The 15,241-nt window shown below is 34.5% G+C and overlaps 1 protein-coding gene across 1 annotated transcript in view; it reads right to left on the bottom strand.

Moving 5' to 3' along the window:
- Positions 1-15,241, bottom strand: part of LOC143389708 (uncharacterized) — a 43,238-nt gene that overhangs the window by 1,632 nt on the left and 26,365 nt on the right. Inside the window, exons 9-13 of the mRNA XM_077108377.1 lie at positions 6,997-7,078; positions 4,992-5,065; positions 3,476-3,569; positions 480-508; positions 316-394 (exon numbers count right to left, since the gene is read on the bottom strand). Of these exons, the coding sequence (XP_076964492.1) occupies positions 316-394; positions 480-508; positions 3,476-3,569; positions 4,992-5,065; positions 6,997-7,078 (358 nt within the window). The remainder of the gene's footprint in view (positions 1-315; positions 395-479; positions 509-3,475; positions 3,570-4,991; positions 5,066-6,996; positions 7,079-15,241) is intronic.

The raw sequence follows: 15,241 nt of genomic DNA, 5'->3' as shown, positions 1-15,241 counted from the left end.
ATTTCTAAGAAATTTCAGAAGGTTGACCTTTCACATTCTAAAGAGATGCTTATGGTGACATTTGCATGGTAGCTAGTTTACTCCAAAGGCTGGAAATAGGGAGAATTTAACAGTATGATAGGGAGGGGAAACAATTCAGAATTGAGGGGATATTCCCAGAAACACAGAGGCGAGATCATTTTCTGTGACTACTGATGACATTGTGAGGAAAATCCTCCCACCTCTTTGGGAAAACCACCTTACATGTGAGAACACTGGTAGCATTTCAAGTGTTTTAACATTGTGTTCCCTGGAGTGTTGTAAAGCAAAACTTACCCAATTTGACTGTGTTTTCTTTCACCTTGCCTAATCCTGTCCTTGGAAGGGCCTCTTTTATTGTGATGGGATCGGTGCGCTTAGAAAGAAGACAGTAAATAAAGAGTGTATTTTTCATTGACTACAAAGTTAATAATTTAGAATAAATATAGAAATTTAATTACCTTTCTGAAATCAGATGAATCCCTAGAGGCTGAAAAACAAAAGGGGTATATAATCAAGCAAAGGTGAAGAGGACAAAACAACTCATACATTACAGATGCCTCCACATACAGCTGAGGTCCATGGTTCAGCTGTGCTAAAAATTATGCCATCTCCTGGGTTTCTCTTGCTGGCTGATTTGGCTGACAACAATCATGTGACTAAAATATGCCAAAGGAATTTTGTGAATAAGTTTTGTGAAACATGCTGTTCATTTCACAAACCTGAGAGTATTTGTCCAATGACCATAAATAAAAGAGACAAGGGAACATATACCAATGCAAAGATTGATGGAGAATCCAACAATCCTCTAGTGGAGAAGCAAAGAAGGTTCCTAAGAGAGTCAATGGCAAAGGTGAAGTCAAAACAAAAACAAGCCATAGAACCTATCTTATGGAAATACTATTGAAAAGATTTAATCTTTATAATTTTAAGTATGTATATATTTCCTGCATTTGTCCTTTCATTTTTGTTTAGTAAGGCCAAAGCTGTGTCCAGATCCCAGGGAAATGTTAGGTTCATTTCTCAATAAAGATATCTGAAGGAGTCAGTTGAAATACATACTTTGACTCTGAAAGCTATGACACCTATTGTTTGTTTCTTACATTCAGGTGGGATGCTGGTTCCTCTTGTGCATCCTCTATTCCTGTATTCTCTGGTTTAAATGGATTAGATTTTCATGATCCCCTTGTGTGAGAACAGATAGTTTCCACATCTAAGAAATAAGGTTTGATTGGTTTAAATTTTGAGACATAAAAATTTAAAGGGAAAGTTGAAATGGAAGAGCATAGCTTTATCAGATAACAATAATATATTATTACACACACAAACACATGCATATATGGCAAAGATTTTGGGTATACAAAGAGTAAACTGTATAAAGATTTCTGTTTACAAATGAGTTTGGTTTGGTTGACTTGCCAGTGTTTTAAGTGTATTCATAAAAGGCCAGGCCTATCAAAAAATTATAATTAGCTTTTGACAGATGAGAATGTAGCTCAGTAATGAAGTGAATTTCTAGAATGACCATGGTCAAAATTTTATTTTCAGGCAAATAGGAAAGAAATACAGAAAGTAATTATGTAAGGAAAAAAGACAGGGAGGGAGGGAAGGGAGTAGGAAGGAAGGAAGGAAGGAAGAGAGGAAAAAGGAGAAAGAGCAGAGCTATCATTAAAAACCATGAATGATTCTGAAATGCAATTTTGCTCCTCAGAATGACTCAATTTAAACCACAGGAAGCAGTATGTCTGATAGGTATGGAGAAAAGATGATCATGGCTGGAATCTTTCTCCAACTTACAAGACCCTCATGATTCAAATGATGGACAAGTTACAATCTCTCACATATTGTAAAAGATTAGATATACTGATAGCCCCCTGAATTGCATGCTCTCAGTTTCCCCATCATTCCCTCCAAGATTACCCAGCTAGCTTATTTTGTTTCTTCCACATTTCTCCTTCCCAGGAACTTTTCAAAAGCAACATCGTGATCTCTGGTCTTGATTCTTTATATTTTCCATGTTGTCTATGAATTATCCCCACTCTTTCTTTTTCTTTTCTTTTTTTTTTTTAGTTGTAGAGGGACACATCTTCTCTTTCTTTCTTTCTTTCTTTCTTTCATTTATTTATTTATTTATATGTGTTGCTGAGGATAGAACCCAGTGCCTCACGCATGCAAGGCAAGCACTCTACCACTGAGCTACAACCCCAGTCCACCACTTTTTCTTAATTCCCAATTTAAGGATTAGACCTAAGAAATATAAATTCTATACTTTGAGTTCTTATCACTTGCCAAGAGACAAGATCAGAATAAAAACAAGATGTATGCAATAACTTTATTACATTTGATGTTCCAGTGGCTCTGCATTTAGTTTGGCTAAAAGGAAATCCTTTGCTGATGTCTTTACATGGTGGCCGGCAGATAGTGATTATTGGAATTACCTTACATGGAAGAAAACATAGATGTGCAGGCCAGGTAAGTCAGAGTATGCATTTTGAATTGGGTTCCCCACAGATGATCTATTAGAGTCTGACAGTCTGGGTCTGCACTTAGTCTGCTTCTCATTTCCCTGCCTTCAAATGCCTTACAATAATAGAGCCAGGTTTCCACCCAATGATGTTCCCAAACCTGAAGGATGAGAAGAAGTCCTTTCTCCTTCATTTGCTCACTGTATTCTCTCTGCTTTTCTCAATGTCTATTCTCCCTTCTCCTTTCCAAATTGTCCAAAGAGTATTTTAAAAACCTATGAATTTAGGTATCAGTCCATAACAATTTGCACATTTTTCCACTTCCCATACTGCTGTGTCTGCCATTTGTGCTTCATCCCAGGTAGTGGCAAGAATGTCTATAATATAGGTATTTTTATTTTTTATTTGTTTTAATTACAATATTGTTTTATATAAATTTATGACCAGACACATGGATTTATGAACATTTCACTTAAAAAGAAAAAAAAAAACTTCCTCTCTTCATGATCAGTTCTTCACATGTCAATTCCTTTCTAATGACAACTCAGAAATGAGTCATGAGAAAAAATATTAATACCTTGAGTCATTTGCACAACTGGAAACTCCCATTTTCTTTCCACATGTTGAACAGGTGGTCTTTTTATTCTGGTAAATGACTGAAATTTACCTGCCTTCATTGTTTCTTATTCCTTCATTTACTTGCTGCACTCATTCTCTCTGCCTTTCCCAATGTGTATTCACCATTATCCTCCCTACTTCACAATTTCCAACTCCCCTATGATCTATGCATGTCTTGTATATAAACTGAGAGGGACACTCCCACTATAACCTGCTGCTGGACTTGGTCTTAAGAGAGACAACTCATTATCTTTCTCACTTTTTCATTATTACCTGTTTACCAGGTTCATTTTTCCAAGTATTAGAATAAATCAGCACTCATGTTAGAAATCAATATTCTGTCCAAAGAACTGTGTAGAGTATGTAGTTCTTACCATGGACATGTCCATCTGCTTTCTCTTTTGCTATATAATGGTTCTCTCCAGATGAGTGAGAAATGCATATTTGTGGACCACCCTCAGAAAATACCTGCAAAATAAAGGACCCCAATGAGCTGCATGAAAACTTCACTATCACTCTTTCAGACATCACCCAAATTTTGGTCTTGAAAGCAGCAAACTAAAATGTAGATAAGTACAGTCATATTTTCCACAGGGCAACCTAGAATTTGTGCTTCAGATGAAGCTAACTCTTGTCTTCCAGTGGCTCCTGATTTGGTAAAAGCAGGATGGATATCATAGAAAAGGTATTCCCTGAAAATTTAATAACATGAAAGCATGTATTCTAAGAGTGTAAACAAACATATATCACAACCCCACAAGATGAGAATGCATTAAATACTTAATTAAACATTCTTGAGAAATATAATTAATATTGTGTTGCATTACATGTTTTAAATAACAGACTTATGAGACTCAGTGTGATAAGAGTTTTGGAATTATGTGATGTTGAGCAGGAATAAGACTTTGTTGGACTTGCCTCATTTTGGTCATCACAGTCTCACAGGATCTAAGGAGCTTATAGTAAGTGTTTCACTGAGAGAAAATCCAGTTTAATAAAATGACAAAGTAGGGTGAATAAATATTTCTATTGTACTGTTAGAAAGCAACACACAGGATCTGGGTAGAGTAAACAACAAGTTCCTCTGAGAGAGAACTAAAAAGTACATCAATGAAGAAAAATGACAGCACAAAAATGTACAGCACTTCCTGACCATTTTTCAGAGCTTGAGTCATATTGGCTCCTGTGTGCATTCTGGATGAAAAAAGAGCAGCTATGGAAAAAAAGAAAACCTGGAGAGACACTGTAGAGAGCCTCAGACCAAATGAAACCTAGAACTTTGGCTTTTAGAATAGTAAATGAATTCAAGGATTTTACCAGCTGTCCATGGGCTGGGTGTGTGAGCTATGCACATTTGAGTGTATGAGAAAAACTGGTCTGAAATTGCTGTCTGATTAGGATCTGCATGTATGTGTGTCTTTTCACTCACTCTGCCTATGATACCCAAAGAGCACCTGAGATGGGTGTGATTTTCCATGTTTATATGTAACTAAAACTGAGCCCCTGGGAAGGACCATCTTTTACCATAAATGTACTCAATGACCATCACAACTATATATGTTCGTTAATTAAATGGTTATTTGCAAAACCACTAATTTTAACTTCTTCATCATTTTCAGGGATTAAAAAAAATGGAAACCCAAATAATATTCAGAAAAACTTCTGCCCGAATCACAAGGATAATATTTATCTATATATTATCCTGAATGTTAATGCTATTTTCAGATTCATAACCAGTTAAATTCTATTAGGTTTGAATATTAAATTATCACCTTTAGATTTCAAACCACTGTTAGGAAAGGGAATCAAATTTGCCCATATTGACTTTCTTAAAATAAGAAATACAGTAAGAAATAAGAAGTTTTAAAAAATATATATGAGTGAACACACCTGTGGCTGCTTACTTTTGGTGTCATCAAGACCTTCCTCCTCTTCTTCAGATGATGAGAACCAAAGTGGTTCAGCTGAAAAATGTATGTAGATTTATGTAAATTACTTAGAGCATTTAGAGAGAATGATAGTCTGCCAAAAATAAAAAGTAATAATAAGCTTGAATTTTAGGTGATATTACCTCTTTAACTGTTTATTGGTGGGATATACTTGTGTGTACTCAGTGATTTAACCCTAGAACATTGCAACATTGGCAAGAGCTCTGCCAGAGTTGTATATTTGTTTATTTTTGGAAACTGGGTCTCTCTAAAGTGTTTGTTCTGGCCTGAGACTTGCCATGCTCTTGTCTCAATCTCCCAATAGCTGTGTTTAGAGGTGATCCACTGTACCCAGCAAAGAATTTTTTTCAGGGAATGTTTTTAGTGGAATAAAACTTCAACAGTCTACCTGAGGAGACACTATGTATCACCAGGTTTAAGAAAACAAGAATATCTCAAAGGTATATCCACTCAAGATGAATGAAAATTTGCCAGAATTAAAATTTAAAAACACTATAGAAATGTGGGGATACACATAATTTCCTATTCTCTTCCCCATAACATTAACTTTTAAAAGCAACTATTCATAAGTAGTCATTTCCACAGTGACTTAGACTCTTTCTACTGTTATCAATGAATATCTTGCATATGCAATGTTTTTTCTATAATACTCTAAAAAATGTGTTCTTCTGTAAGACTTAGTCTGTTCAGTCCTGCATGATTACCAATCTCCTTGTCATAACCTGTTTTTACCCCCTTGAGGTATCTCAGCATGTCAGCCACTGTTCAACTGGATATCTACCAGTTGACTTGTAAATTACTCCTTTCCCTGTCTAGTCCTTTGGCTCCTGAACTTGAAAAGACCTCTTTTAAATCACCTTAGCATCCACAGTTTATTTGAACCAAGAATTAATATGTTCCCTATGAGAATAGAGTAAAAAGGTGCCAGGAATAGTGGCTTTCCTAGAGCTAGAATTCAGCAGAGACTAAAGGAATGAGGTTACCAGTCAGAGGCAGAAAATGGGGAAAGCTTAAAAAGTTGTAGCTACACACAGACTGAAGCATTAAATGGGTCAGTATTTGTCTAAAAATATAGGGATTGGTGAGGAGCCATCCAGATGACAGTAAAATTAAGGGAAAGGATAAAGTGTTAGGCTTAACTCATGAAAGATTTCTGGGTAATTTTAAAAGCTGGCCTTTTATCTTCTAAAGAGGTTCATAGTCACATTTGCATTTTAGCTAGATGGCTTCTAATGCTGAAGATAGGATGAGTATGGAGAGCATATGCATGAGCAGAAATGAATAAGAAGATGGCAGGAGTGACAAATAGAAGGAAGCAGGCCAGAATGGAAAAAATGTTCCATGAAAAATAGAGGATATATCATTTCCTGGGACCAGTGTAGAATGAAGTTTCATTAAGTAATAAAGGACAAAGCTGGATGTCTGGAATAAGAGCTCTGTACTGTTACACAAGGTTTCAAATGACATGTAGAATAAAACACACCAACTGTTTAAGTTCTTTGGGTTTACCATGTAATATTTGCATTTTTCATTTTTAAAATTCTCCCAAATTGTACTCTAATTTGTAGATGTATTAGAAGTCATAATCTTTCCAAGGAATGTTTTAAATCAGGCCATCATCAATGTGCATCTGCTTATTTTTTCTTTTTCTTTTTCTTTTTGGTTGTTGTTGTCTATAGTCTTTTCTCATTCTTCATTTCTGAATTATTCTCTCCCCTTTTCTTATGTCCCAACTTTCCTCTAATTTAAGCAGTTCTGGAAATGGACCTAATAACTCAGCTCCTCTAGGACAACTCCAACTTACCCCGTGGTTGCAACTTGATAAGATACACTATTTCAACTCCCATACTATTTATTATTTTCATTTCTTCCACTATTAAATCACACTAGTGCTCATGTTTTAAACATGCATTATATCCAATGATTTTATAATGAGTGGTCCTTACCTTCTGTATGTCCATTTATACCATCTTTTTCTCTTTGATGTGCATCACCAAATGAATGACCAACACTATTCTGAGGAAGAATCTGAGAGAGAGTCATCTGGTAAAATTATATCACCAATGAATTATATGAAGATTGCCTAATCAGTATTCTAAGGAGACACCTAATTTTCCATATTAGAAATAAATTAGATTTAAAAACTAGAGAAGTACACATTAAAAATTGAAATACTTTATATCACAGTGGTATATATACTCTGCAAATCAGCCAAATATTATATTGATTTGTCTACTAACTCTATAAAACCAGGATAGAAGGACAATAGAGAACTATCAACAAGAGGGCTAGGGTTGTGGATCAGTGGCAGAGTGCTTCCATGCATGTGTGAGGAACTGAGTTCAAGTATCAGCACTGCATATAAATGAATAAAACAAAAGTCCATTGACAGCTAAAAGAAGAGAGGGGGAGGGGGAGAGAGAGAGAGAGAGAGAGAGAGAGAGAGAGAGAGAGAGAGAACTACCAATAGTACACTAACTGATGAACATATTTCTATCAGGAAGTAACTTCATTACACCGACCACTACTCATAAATTACTACTAAAAATAAGAGGACCTTCTACCATATATAACATATATACTATATAACATGTATAAAGTTTAAGTTGTTTACACACACATATATATGTATATACACATTTGCTACACATCATTAAACATTTAAAACATTCTAATTATAAGCTTTTCCTGTTGAGACTGAATTATGTCACATCAAGTAGAAAAGAAGTCTTGTTCCCACTGTTTTATTCTGGGAAGCAAGGGCTTACAGAAATCTAAATTTCTTTTGGTGAAACTTTTACTGATAGGAAAACTAGTTTAATAAAATGATAAACTGGTTTTTAAAAAGTTTTCTTTCTTTTCCAATACAGTTTTCACACAAGAAAAAATTACAAAATATTATATACTATGGTAAAAAACATATATGTAGATGCGTACAGTGGTTATTGACTGCACCCTGAATTTGAGTCAAATCAACTAGTGTATGTTTGGCAAACCTGAGTAAGGGCATGCAGTGGAGTGCAATTACAGAGAGCCAATGAACAGATTAGACCAAAAATATGTTTTTTAGAGTAATAAAATAGTTAATAAAATATTTTAACTGCAGCAGTTTTCAGGGAAAAACTGGCTAGGTGGAAGCTCTTCTCTGGTAGGCTCACACCCTCTATAATCTTAAAAAAATGTATTTTAACTTCCAGTAATGAGTTTCATCAAGTTGGATTCTGCCTGAGATGTCAATGGAGGACAGGTGAACTGCAGATTCTTCTCAGCAGAATCAGAGTGCTTACTGAAGAAACTTCTTTACTGGGGGTCCTTTTTCTAGACTTTCTTGATGGTTGATCAGAATCCCTGGCCTTTATGTTCTTATATTTCCAGGACCCAACAAGGACATGAATTTGGCAGGTCAAGAGTCATCAACAACACAAGTCAGGCTCTATCAACAAAAGAAACTGAGACACAGATCTCTAAGGAGCTCTAGAAAGATGTAGTCATGGTTACATGGTCATCCAAGGGATAGAAACTGAGGTGAGTTTCAATTAAATGTGCCTGTAGGAATTATGTAAAAGAAGACAGAATTGGTTCTGGTAAAAAAAAAAAAAAAAAAAAAAACTTGCTGCTACCATCGACAGAGAGGAGAGCCGATCTCCAGAGTCTGGCTATCTCACTGTGCTTAGAGGCATGTGAAGGAAGAACCCCCACTTCTTCAACTGAAGCAATTATAGTCATTTCCTTGGTGATTCACCAAGGGGGTTCCCTCTTTAGAAAGGTTCCATTGCTGGAACTCTGTCTTTGAGATATCAGGGTCTCCTGTATGTTTTATCTCCAAGACCCAGGGACTGCCTCTATTTACTGGAATTGTGGATACCCACCCTTTTGGTCCAGATTAACAGAGATATGTTGAAAACTCTGATCAGCAGGAAGTATGGTGTGCTGGTTGGCTGCATTATAGAATGGAGGGCAGTGGGGACATCTCCTTTTCAAAACTGGTGTTTTGAGATTAGTAAAAGAAAAAAAAGATGAGTTGCATGTAATTTTGTGGGGCATAACATTTTTGGAATGCTTTGAAAAGCTTGTTTCCTGCATCTCCCCCAACCAAGCACAGACCTTTATGTAGTCCATCTCTACCATGCTTAGAGGAAGTGAAACCAACCACGGAGACTTGAAGTCTTGCATGACCTTGAGCTCACTGAAAGAAGTGTGGAATTGGGATTTTCAGCACAGACTGACCCACAGCTCCATGTCTTAGAGTTTTATTGATAGCTCCTACTCTAACCAGAGCCCTATACTCAGGTACATAAAAAACCAATACTGTGATTGATTTACCTCTTCATATAAAAATGATTCTACAGAACTTCCTGGTAGGCACAAAGAAAACTTTTCAACATTCAAGACTCCACAACCAGTACTGACTTGTTGAGGCTAGAATTGAGAAGAAACAAGTAGAACTATAGTTGCTCCCCAGAAACACCCCCAGAATGGTTAATCTTAAAAGTAGAAGTTGGGGAAGAAACTGTCTATATTTGAATTACATCAGATGAGGAAATCATGCTTTTCTTGTCGCTGAATCTTTAAATGACATTTTTTTTATCATTTGTTTTTCACTTTCTAACATACATGATCTTTTGTTTAATTTTCTTTGTACTTGTTTTCTTATTTTTCATTTGTATTTGCATTAATTTTCTTTTTTCATTTTTTCTTCTTCTTTTTTCTGTGTATTTTAGTATTAATTTTAGAATCACTCACAACTGAATGTTGGATATTGTTTATTCTTACCACTTCTTCATTGGTTACCTGAGTTGTAGAGATCATTTTTAAAAGTTTTTGCTTTGGTCTTAAGTCAACATGTGCTTAGCTTCTAACTTTTAGATATTACTGGTGGCTATTCTTTCCTCTTAAATTACTTTGGATTAGTGGTCCCAGCACATTTGTCAATGAGTTGGGGCTTTGAAAATAGAACATACACTCAGTTTGAAGGGAAATCTGCTGAAGAAAATGGCCCACATCTAAGAGAATAGAAATCTATTTGAATATCTGCACAAACCTCTGTATATTAAAACAAGAAAATGAGAGTGCAAGGCACTAACACATTGCCCAATGTGTTTAAATCCCTAATAACTTACTACATATACATTGATGTGTAGGACAGCAAAGAATTCAAACAATTTATTATGAAAACAATTTCAGAAATTAAAGGACTAAAACAAGAATTAATGAAGGAAATCCAAGTTTTAAAGAATATCCTCACAATGAAATAAGAGTTTGTGGAGAAAAAAGGTCAGAAAATTTGGAAATAATAAGTTTATTAAATCAAATAAAAGTCAAAATGAGAAGTACTGAAAATATACTACATCAGGTAGATGGAAGAATGTTAAATCTTGAAGACAAGGTGGATGATGTAGAACTTTCCTAATGTAATAAAAATGAGAGACTTTAAAAAGAGAAAAAAATGTGTGTAACATTTGATTGGATAGAGAGAAATGATGGGAGGGGAGGGGAGGGAAAGGGGGGATATGAAAGGCAGCAGAATAGAATAGACATTATGATTGCTGTATGTATATAGGTGACTCTATGACCAGTGAGATTCTGCAATCTCTACCATCAGAAAAATGAGAAATTATACCCCAATTGATTCAAAAGTTTGAATTACCAAGATCATTGTAATGTCATATGTATCTAATAAAATGTGATAATAAAAATAAATAAATAAATATCATGTATGGTGTCTGAGGGAAAAAAAAAGAATATCCAAGTATTCTAGAGCAACTTTAAAAGACCAATTGAGATTAAGGTCTTGAAGGAAGGAATGTATAGACAGACTAATGGCATAGAAACATATTCAATGAACTTGTACCAGAAAAAAAAATATTTAATTGTGGAAACAAGAACATCAGAAAGCATTTAGAAGGCCAAATAGACATGGCCAAAAAGAAACTGTCTACATTATTTTTGGTTAAAATGCCAAAATTCAGAACAAAGAAAGATTTTTATAAATTCAAGAGAGAAGCACGAAGTTATTGGTAAATGGCAATGCATCTGGATAACTCTAAGGGCCAGCAGGACATGTAATAATATATTTCAAGCATTAAAATAGAAATATTACAGTGGCACCCCCTCCTCCACAAACCCATCTGCATTAAGCTTCCCCAGAGATCCTCACCACAATTGTTCTTGTTTACAATGTATTAGCTAAGATCTCTACAAAATGACTCAAATGTTGTTATATACCCTATTTTCTGTTGATCTGCTCTGTCTTGAAAAAACTGAATTTATCCCTGGACTTAATGAATGTACTCTGCTTTTGTGGTATAATCTGTAAAATCCCTGACAGTTCTAAGAAATGAGACAATAGGTAACTTCTGAGAACTCACAGAAAAAAAACAAAACTTTCATGTAGACCCCTGCAAAATGGATACTTCCAGGCTCCCATTTCCACACCACCGGGTATAAAGCTCAACAAATGTCTAGACTCAGCATTCATAGAGAGAATTTGTTTCAGGTGAAAGCCCCCTCTGGACAAGCTGCAGACAATAAACCTGCATTTTGCTAATTCTTCTGGTGTCCAGTCTTATCTGTCTTACTTCAGTACTGCCAGCCTACATTGTTATCTACATCAAAGTTATTCTTCAGAAATAAACACCTTTCAAGACAAGAATAAACTAAAATAAACTATGACAACTAACCTGCCAGTGTAGAAGATTCACTATGGAATTCTATATACACAAGAAGAAGATTAAAATAAATGATGGGAGAATATAAAAGAATAAATGTAACTAGAAGAGTGGATAAGCAAATAGGAACAAAGAGTGAACCCTATATTATAAAGAAACACACTTCATTAACATTGGATTCATATCGAGTTAATTATCAACTCAAAAGACATAGATTAAAATAATTAACAAACAAGACCCAAATGTATGTTGTCTACAAGAAACACAGCCTGACATGCAACGATGTTCACAGAATAAAACTGAAAGAATAGAGAGATATTCCATGTAAATGGAAGCCAAAAAAAGTAGTAGCTATTTGCTAATTTGATAAAGGTGACTTTCAACAACAATTACTCAAAGTTAGCAAAGAAGGTCACAACCTACAGCTAAAGGGAAAAATCCAACAACAAGAAAAATGGCTGTAAATATTTACATGTGAGTTGTAGTGCAACCAATTTTATAAAATAATCACTATTCATCCTAACAGGACAGAAGGACCCAATAAAAACAGAAGTGTGGGTGACATTAATACTAATCACCAGTGACTGGTTAGGTGGACAAACTTTCCTATATATTCAATATAGGAAACTTTCAATAACTTTCCTATATATCACTTTTACTTTTTTATCATGACAACATAATATTTGTCTACACACTATTTCATCTGACAAGAACAGAACTCATAATTTGTTAGCAATAAAAAAACTTTCTTTATAATAGATCATATATTAGAATACAATGCATATCTTAGTAAATACAAAAACAAAATAATTCCATTTATCCCTTATCATATCACAATGGATTGCTATTAGAAAACAACACATGCAGCCTTTTTAACAAGTGGGTCTGGGAAAAAAATACCCAAACTCATGAAGAGGAAAATCAACTCAAGAGTGGATCAAAGATTTAGGAATTACCCAAGAAACTCTACAGCTGCTAGATAAAATTGTAAGCTGAACTTTTTAACATATTATCACAATCATCAATTGTCCTAATAAAACTCCTAAAGCATAAGACATAAAACCAAGAATCAATAAGTAGGATGGCATAAGATTAAAAACTTCTGAATACTAAAGGAAACATATAAGAGCATGAAGACAGAGGCTGCAGAAAAGGAGATCTTTGCCACCTGATCCACAAATGTGGGTTAATATTCAAAATATATAAAGAACTCAAAAAACTTATCACAAACAATTAATAACTCACAGAATAAATTGAAAAACACTAAATGTATCTTTCTAAAAAGAATTACAATTGAACAATAAATACATTTTAAAAAGTTCAACATCTCCAGCAGTTTGGAAATACAAATAAAAACTACATTGAGATTTTATCTCATTCTCTTAAGAATGGCAATTATCAAAACACAAATAATAGTAAATGTTGCTGAGGATGCAGAAGAAAGGTACACCCAACTCTTCCATTGCTTGGTATAGATACAAAAGATTTAAAATCAGCATATTTTAGGGATGTAGCCACATCAGAGTTTATGGCAGCACAATTCAAAATAGAAAGGCTATCAAATGAAGCCTAGTAGTAAATGAATGGAACTGGAAAATGTCCCACTAAGCGAAAGTAAATATCCTGCTCAGACTGAAAAAGTCAAAGGCTGAATATTTTCCCTTCTATTAAGAAGGTAGATAAAAATAAAGGGAAAATGGGGGGTTCCCTAAAAACAGAAGAGAGGTCAGTGGAGTCGAGGAGGAGATTAGGAGGTATGGAGGTACTGCTAGAGGAAGTGTGGTGAAATGAATCTGAAAAAATTTTCCTTTGTACACTTAAGAATATATCACACTGAATTTGACCTTTATATCAATGATGCACTAATTAAAACAACTACAAGTAAATACAAGAAAGAACAGTGGAGTAGAATTGGAAAATTGTATACCGTGCTTGTATGATTATTTAAAAATGAACCTCAATATTATATGGGAAATGATGATCTAATTAATAAAAAGAAGCAAACAGTGAGTAAAACTATAGAAATTGCATGGACACTTGAACAATGAATAATACAGTTGGGTCACTAATAAAATTAGGGGAGGGAAGTTTTAAATAAACCTGAGAACCACATGAGAATAAAAACACAACATCTATACATTTATGGGTTAAAGTAAAAGCAGATCTTTTTTGTTGTTTGGTTTTTTCTTTTATTGAGACATTTTATATATGTATATATATGAATGAGATAGTGGGATTCATTATAACGTATACAGAAATGCATATAACATATTTAGACAAATCTTACTGCCCAGTACATTTTCTATCCCTTCTGATATCCCTCCACTAATCCACCCAAAGCAGTTGTATGAGGGCAGTTTATACTAAGGGCTACCTCCATTTAAAAATCTAAGATATTTCAATTTAAAAACCTCATGATGCATCCCAAGTTCTAAGAAAAACTTCAGTAAATGAGTTCTAAAACCAATACAAGAAAAGAATTAATTAAAGTCAGAGCCAAAATTATAAAATAGATATTTTTTTTAAAACACATAGTAATAATGAAACAAATAGTTCGTTGTTTTTTTTAAGAGAGAGAGAAGAGAGAGAGAGAGAGAGAGAGAGAGAGAGAGAGAGAGAGAGAGAGAGAGAGAATCTTAATATTTATTTTTTAGTTTTCGGCGGACACAACATCTTTGTTTGTATGTGGTGCTGAGAATTGAACCCGGGCCGCACGCATGCCAGGCGAGCGCGCTACCACTTGAGCCACATCCCCAGCCCCTAGTTCGTTGTTAAAATGGTAATTTGGCCTTGGAAGATACAGATGAATAAAGCTAGAAACAAAAAGTGAAATATTAAAACAGATATCACTGAAATCCAGAAGTTCTCCAGAGACTATTAGAAAATTTATATTTCAATGAATGGGAAAAATTTAGACTATTTTAAAGAATAAAATTGAAAGATAAATAAATCTAAGTGATATTAATGAAATATGTCATAAAATGTTGAATCAAATAGATAGAGAAAAACATAGCTCAATAATAAGCAAGAAGGTTGAAGCAATAATAAAAAGCCTTATGGACCAGAAGTTCAGAGGTGAATACATGGCTAAATTTTATCAGATATTTAAAGAAGAACTGATATTAATCCCCCATTACATTTAAGAGCAAAGGAAAGATGCTTCCAAAGCAATTCTGCAAAGTATTACCCTGACTGGAAAAGTGAATATTGGACAGAACAAGGAAAAAACTAGATATCAATAGACTTGAGAAACATAGTATAAAAATTCTCATAAAATCTTTGCAAACCACATTCAACAACACATTACAAAATAACATACATATCAGGCATCGTGGTATAGGTGTATACTCTCAGAAAAGCATCAGGTTGTTTGAGGAACACTGTAATTTCAAAGCCAGCCTGGGAAACTTAGTGAGAACTGTTATCAAAGTGAACAATAAAAGGTGCTGGGGATGTGGCTCCTTCGTACCATGCTCCTGGTTTGAGACTCTAGTCACATAAAAAAAAAAAAACGATAAAAGCT

The sequence above is a fragment of the Callospermophilus lateralis genome, unplaced genomic scaffold (genome assembly GCF_048772815.1).
Source record: "Callospermophilus lateralis isolate mCalLat2 unplaced genomic scaffold, mCalLat2.hap1 Scaffold_63, whole genome shotgun sequence".
Classification (NCBI taxonomy): domain Eukaryota; kingdom Metazoa; phylum Chordata; class Mammalia; order Rodentia; family Sciuridae; genus Callospermophilus; species Callospermophilus lateralis.
The sequence above is the reverse complement of the archived record's forward strand: the minus strand, read 5'-3'. Positions and strand labels throughout refer to the sequence as shown.